This window comes from Myotis davidii, unplaced genomic scaffold, assembly GCF_000327345.1.
Source record: "Myotis davidii unplaced genomic scaffold, ASM32734v1 scaffold13, whole genome shotgun sequence".
In the NCBI taxonomy this organism is placed as follows: Eukaryota; Metazoa; Chordata; class Mammalia; order Chiroptera; family Vespertilionidae; genus Myotis; species Myotis davidii.
Window position 1 is genome coordinate 3,472,160 of NW_006286243.1, and position 7,302 is coordinate 3,479,461.

General features: G+C 40.5%; 1 protein-coding gene across 2 annotated transcripts in view; it reads left to right on the forward strand.

Annotated features, from left to right (window-relative positions):
- Window positions 1-6,433: 6,433 nt before the first annotated feature.
- Window positions 6,434-7,302, forward strand: part of NEDD1 (neural precursor cell expressed, developmentally down-regulated 1) — a 30,150-nt gene continuing 29,281 nt past the window's right edge. For both annotated transcript variants that reach the window (XM_015559992.1, XM_015559993.1), the window contains exon 1: window positions 6,434-6,580. In XM_015559992.1, coding sequence (XP_015415478.1) covers window positions 6,445-6,580 — 136 coding nt within the window. In that variant the 5' untranslated portion in view covers window positions 6,434-6,444. The remainder of the gene's footprint in view (window positions 6,581-7,302) is intronic.

Genomic DNA, 7,302 nt, shown 5'->3' on the forward strand with positions numbered 1-7,302 from the left:
CGGGGGGGGGTGGGGAGTTGGGGATGATCAAGTAGGCAGGCAGGTGAGCGGTTAGGAGCCAGTGGTCCCGGATTACGAGAGGGATGTCTGACTGCCAGCAGTAGGACATTGTTCAAGGAGTCCCAGATTGGAGAGGGTGCAGGCTGGGCTGAGGAACACCCTCTCCCCTGTGCACAAATTTTGTGCACTGGGCGACTAGTAGACTTCATAACAGGATCTTGCCATGTTTCAGGGTGCTGTGAGTTCTACCTTCATTTTGTGGCTCTAGAGGTGTAAGTGTAAATGGGGTGAGGCTACACTGATCCTATGACATGTCCTAGATCAGTTATGCCCTCTTCCCCAGCAAATTCCAGACACTTGCTTGCTTACTTTTATGCCTCCCTCATCAGAATGGAAGGGAGCTTGTATAATGTATAACTGCAGTCAGTATAGTGTTATAGGCTGTCTGCAAATTTTATTACTATATTAAGGGCTGAAGCAAAATTTTCCAGTTATTACATTCTCTGCACTAAAATCTTTTCTCTCCTTGTCAGTCTCTTGATTCTTTGGCAGTTAAAACACTCTCTTTTATTTCTGCATCAGAAACCCTGCACCTTGCTAACCTCTTTGTCTATTTCAATCACCTCTTCTCACTTTCATAGTTTGTTGATTGATTGCTTCTCATGGGGTATGTCTGGCTTTCCATCCCTTTGTCTAAATTTAAAGCAGTAGAGCCATCCTTCAGAAAGTACAGTGTTCAATCAATTGCTCATAAATGTCTTTTTTTTTTTTTAACAAAGTCTCTGATTCTCGTTATTTCTATCCCCATTGCCTCTGCCTGAGCCCAGCCCTCTTCATCTTGTCTAAAATATGTCGATTAGCTCTTAACTAGTAGGCATGCTTTCAGACTTCCTACTGGCAATCCATTTTCCACTTTATTGCTGTATTCTAAAAACAGATTTTGAAAAACAGATTCATTCATTTATTCATCAATTATTTTAAAAGTAAATCCTTTGTGTCGGGCATCATGCTAGGTCTTGGGGACATAAAGACATATTTTTCTTATGTAGGCACGGTACTCCTGAATTCTGAGTCTAGTGTGTATGGGGGGGATGGGCAATGAAGAGACATAGATTGACATCCATAGGGGTGGGCCCAGGATGCTCTGGCAACACTCAGTAGGAAGGGACAACTTCTCAGTCTCTGCCCTCTGATCACATTGGAGAGAGGCAGAGGCACGTGTTCTAAGCAGAGGCAGCAGCAAGGGCAAAGGCTAGATAGGATGGTGCATGGCATACCTGGTCAGTTAGGCTGGACAGGTGGCCAGAGAAGAAGAGCTGGGGACATCAGCATGAGATGGTGGTGAAAGGCTTATTGAACCATGAAAGGGAATTTGGACTTTATTCTAAGGGTTAGGTTCTAAGCAGAGCAGTTATGTGATCAGATTTGCATTGTTATGAAAGCATTGAGATGGGAGTTTCAAGGGTAGTTAGAGAGATAAAGACTGAAGCCAGGAAAGCAAATTAGGAGACTATTTCAACAATCGAGTCAAGATTCAAGATAATCTGAATCAAGATAACAGCAGTGAGGATGGGAAGAAGTGAACAGCTTTTTGAGATATTCATCAATAAAACAGACTGGGTTTAGTGATTACCCATTTGGTATATTGTTATCTATTTCCATTTTTCCTTTCTCACACAACTTTTTTGTTTCCCTAGTGTTTGTTTTCTGTTATTGTTTGGTATATAAGTGCTACACTGCTTTCTGTCACTATGGATTAGTTTGCATGAAATCTAGACTGATATCAGGTGTAGATCCTCTAACTTTATCTTTGTAAAATAATTGTTTTGGCTAGATCATTTGCATTCCAATATAAATGTTTGAATTAGCCTGACAATTTGCATACACACAATATACCTGCTGGAATATTGTGGAGATTAAGTTGAATAAGTAGGTTTAATATTGAAAAAAATAATATTCTAGCAATATTTTTTTCCATCTAATTAATATGGCAGAACTTTCTACTTAAGTCTTTTTAAGTGCTCTCAGCAATGTTTTATAGTTTTCAGTGTATAATTACTGCACATTTTAAAGGTATCTGTAAGTAATTCATACTTTTGGTTGTTGTTGGTAATTGAATTGTAATTTTTGTTTCATTTTCCAATTATTTATTGCTAATATATAGAAATACTATTCTATTTTTGTATATTGACTTTGCATAGGTCTTAATAAATTCACTTACTAGTTCTAGGAACTTGTCTCTGTATTCCTAATGATTTTCCAGTGCACATACTTCCTGCAAATAGAGTTTTACTTCTTCTCCATTCTGTATGTCATTCATTCACTCATTCATCTATTTGTTTTATTGCACTAGTTAAGGCCTCCAGATGAATTTTGAATAGTAGTATTGAGACAGGGCATTCTTGTCTTATTCTTGATCTTAGGAGAAAAATATTCAGCCGTTCACCATTAAGTATAATGCTACCTGTGGGCTTTTCACAGATGTTCTCGAATCAGTTGAGGATGTTTCCTTTCCTTTTTTCCCCTAGTTTGCTGATACTTGTTAATCATAAATGGATGCTGAATATTACAAATGCTTTTGTTTCATTTATTACATAATTACATGGGTTATTTATCTTTATTTTGTTAATGTGGTGAATTATATTAAGTGATTTTTAAATGTTAAACCAACCTTGCATTTCTGGAATAAACCTCACTTGATCATGATGTATAATCTTTTTCATATGTTATTGGATTAAATTTGCATATATATGTATATATATATTTGTATCTATTTATGAGGGCTATGACTCTATAGCTATTTCTTCTAATGTCTTTGCTTGTTTTGTTTTTTTTGTATCAGAGAAATACTGTCCTTAAGAAAGTGAGTTTAGGAAGTATCCCCTCCTCTTCTGGTTTTGGAAAAATTTCATATTGAATTGATATTATTTCTCATGTGTTTGATAGAATTCAGTAGTGAAGCCATCTGATTCTGGGGTTTTCTTTGTGGGAAGGTGTTCTTAATTATTAATTAAAATTGTGTAGTACATACAGCACTACTCATATTATCTATTTTTTCTTGTGTCATTTTAATAGATGTCTTCCAAGATATCTGTTCATTTTGTTGAATTCCAAATTTAATGACATAAAGTTGTTCATACTCTTCCCTTATTATCTTTTAAATATATTTGGTTCTGTACTGATGGACTCTCTTTCTACCCCCAGGTTGATAATTTGTGTTTTCTGTTTCTTCTTGATAGGTCTGGTTAGAGGTTTATTAATTTTAGTAATCATTTCAAAGAATACTGTTTACTTTTTTCAATTTCATTGTTCTCCATGCTAATCTTTATTTTGTGTTCAATTTGCTCCTCTTTGTCTAGGTTCCTTTTCAGAGAGCATAAATTACTGATTTTGAATCTTTCTCCTTTTGAGGTTCCTCATCAATCCTTACAGCTTGGCTAGGACTTCTATTTCTGCTCGGAAATAAATTGCACTTTATTAGTTTTCCAGTTAAATTGCAATATGAGTACAAATAATTGGGGCTTATGTTCCTAGCTCAGAAACACAGTCCAGTCCATATGTACTTCAATGACAGAATAATAACATTTTGCAGAATAAATGCCCTATATTTATTATAAGTATTCTAAGCAAAAATTATTAGTAGAGCTTGTGAGGCCCAGATAGAAGGGGCCCCTTAAAACTCAGTTCAGCTCCTTTTCCATCCTGAGAAGCATCCCCTTTAAAAGAATTACCACCCAGATGATGTTTGATGTTTCTGACTTGGCATCATGCTGTGGAAGAAAGATCAGGGGTTTCAAGTCAGATAACTCAGGTGTTTACATTTTGGGTTATTAGCTTTTCTGAGCATGTTTCTGGTTTGCATGTGGTATTACCTGCTCTCCACCCTTTCCTCTTCAGGAGAGTCTATCTGACACCCACATCCATGGTCATTTCTCTTATTATGGGCTTTCGTTCTTAATGTACCTTCCCTTTGAAGCAATTGTCAAAATTTCACTTTTCTTTTAAGCATGTAATTATTGATTTAACCTCCGTCCGCCTCCTAACGTTGCACCCTCGGCCTGAGACTGTAGGCTACACGGAGCCAGGGACCAGGAGCGTTTCCTGTACCCGGGCTCACCCCATCGCGGTGCACCAGAGTCTAGCACAGTGCCTGGCACACAAGCAGCCAGCGAACATAACAAATGAATGACAAAGGGGTGGCCGCCTGTGGCCGGAGCGCAGCAGCTGGGTGTGGAGGGAAGCGCCCAGGCCCGCAGTTCCCGCCCAGGCATCTGGATAACAATCCCCACGGGGAGGCCCAACCCGGAGATCCCGATCCACCCCCTGGGGCAGCGCTTTGCCAGGTGACGCCACTCGGGGGTGGGACTTCCGGCCGCTGAAGTTTAACAGTCAGGGCGGGAGCCGGAAGCCCAGCGCGGAGCGGGTCGTGCCGCGGCGCCCAGGACCGTGACTGTAATGTGGGACATACTATAAAATGAATTTACTATCATTATTATTGCTATTATCATCATCCTAGCTCGGAGGTGGCCCGGGCCAGCTGGGGTGTGTGGGTGGCGGCCCCGGGGGTGTGCTGCCTCCGAAAAGTTTGCAGCTGCTCCACAGTCCGTCCTCCTTTTTGCAAATCTCTCAGCTACGACTCGTTTAGGTGGCGCTCGAATGCATTGTACAAGGGAACCCCAGTTAAACAAGTTCTTGGCAAGTAAAATGCATTTTCGATGAGTGCAAGTTGGAGAACTTTCATTGGTGTAAAACTAAGTGTTGTTTCATGTAGCCGTTATCCCCAAATTCGGGGCTGGCAGGCCGTCTGTTACCGCCCTGGGTCCCGACTGCGCTTTCTGGGGGCCCCACTTTGAAAGGCTGATGTAATTCGTGCCTCTCCCTTCCGAGAGCTCAGTTCTCAGAAGACCGAGGTAGGTGGGCAGATGGTCCCCTTCCCGGCTCCACTTTCAGAGAAGGAAACAGACATCAAGTGACTTGGCCAAAGTTCCTGTCGCCCCAACTCGGGGGCACATCGTTTGAACCCACTTTTTCAGAGCCCCTGCTTGGGTGATCTTTCCACTACACCACACCACTTACCTGGGGTGGTGTAAGATTATAGTTGTGTTTACTGGGTTTAGAGATCGCCTTTCTTGCTCTTCACTGTTCCTTGAGTAGGGAACCAAAAGGGCCCCTTCTGACATGTTAAGGCACCAAATCTAAACACTATGTCTGTGGTGCAACAGGTGACTGGCTTTTAGTAGCACTGCAAGTATCTGGCAAATGAATCACATAAGTGGCTTTTCTAGTTATCACTAGCTTTAGCTTTTTTTATAAACAACATCAACTTTTTTTTTTTTGTCTTGAGAATTAAAGGGCCGCCCTATAAGTTATTATTCCTCTAAGTTGTCCTTTGAAATATACTGGACCTAAGTGCACTGACTTGGGAACCTGTCTGTGGCATCACTGATGCTGTGCTATACTCTCGCACCCTCTATACCAGCAAGGCGTGGGGCATATATTTCTAGGTCCCCTTCTCTTCCCTTCCCCTTATGTATTTTTGAGCACTTTTTTTGATGTATCATATGTTACTGTTTGCTGCTCTTTAAAGTGTCTGTCTAGAGTAGCGTGTTGGCTTCCTGCCTGTAGATTGCTTTAATTTGGGAAGTCACTTTATCAGCATTGTGGTTGAACTATATACTGTGAATAAATACTGTGAGTGAGGGCGTTGTAGACCAATAATTGGAATAGGGACTAGTGACATCTGGGCAGTATCTGCTAATTTTGGAATTATTTGGAAAAACTAGAGTGTCTGGATTCAGACCTGCAGGAGTGCTACAGTTTATGATACATTTTTTAGAAAGATTAGGAGGTTACCAATCCAACACTTATTCATGAGGACCTCCTGTATGCCAGGAATGTGTTTCAGGATGTGGTAAACAAGACAGAATATCTGTTCTGAGGATCTTTGTTTTGTTCAAGTTGTAGGGAGGGAAGGGGCAGGCAGGATAATGGGATATAGAGCAACTGGTATGGGGCTGCTTTCCTCATGGTTATCAGAGTAAGCTTTTCTGAGGAGGAGACATTTGACCTGAGACTGGAATGATATGCAGGAGACGACCATAGGAATCCTGGGGAAGGAGCATTCCAGGCAGAGGAGGAGCAAACGGAAGACAGGCAGGCCAAGAAAGAAGGTGAGTGTGAGTCCGGGGGCTCCAGGGAAGAGCTTTGCACCTGGCTAGGTAGGTCAGCTAAAGCAGGCTGAAGGCCGGATTTCATTGTAACAGCTCTGGAGAGCCAGGGGAAAGGTCAAAGATCACTCCAGCTACTTTGTAGTGACACTTTGGGGACAGAAGTGGACAGTGGTGCCACTTGTCTTGGATTAGATGCTTCATTAACTTTTTTTGTTGTTGTTGCCTAACTTTGTTTTTTAAAATATATTGTTTTAAACTATCTGTAGGTGCAGTCATGCAGGAAAATCTCAGATTTGCTTCATCCGGAGACGATGTTAAAATATGGGATGCTTCATCCATGACATTGGTGGATAAATTCAACCCACACACATCACCACATGGAATCAGCTCATTATGTTGGAGCAGCAATAGTATCCTTTAAAAAGAAAAGAAAACACTCTTCGTTAGGTTTAAAAACAAATGGAACTTTTTTTGCATGTGACCCATAATTTGTAGCTCTGAAAGGTAAAAAGAAACAGTTTACTAAACAGTATATCATGAATACACACCGATTTCTCTTTTAAAAAATTTAGTTATAACCCATTGCATTGAAAAACACTGCCATATATATATATAAATTATTATATCCAGACCATATAATTTGTTTTGTTATCTAGAGTTTGTTATTGAACCAAATAGAATAAGGTAGGTAATGATGGGAAGAATTCTGAAAGGTTTTGCAGTGAGTTTTTGAATCTGTTTGAATATTTGTGGTTCTTGTCTGGAAATTAATGATAGAACTCAAAGACAGAAACGAAGCTTGGGTGAGGAGATAAAAATTAAAATTGACCTACATTCCCATCTTACAGATATATTCTTGTATTTTTCTCCCTTTCTATGACAAAAATAGTCTCATTTCCCAAATATTCAGAGAGGTTACTGAATTTTTCTAAGCTTTCTCTGTTTCTGATCCACACCCTCCTTGTCTTAGTAAACTCCGATATGTGGATAAAAGAAATGAGGCAGAGGGAGAACCAAGATGGCGGCATAGGTTAACGCCGGAGTTTGCCGCCTCGAACAACAATTTCAAAAGTGAAACTAAAAGACGGAAGGGACATCAACCAGACCCACAGGAACGCTGGCTGAGTGGAAG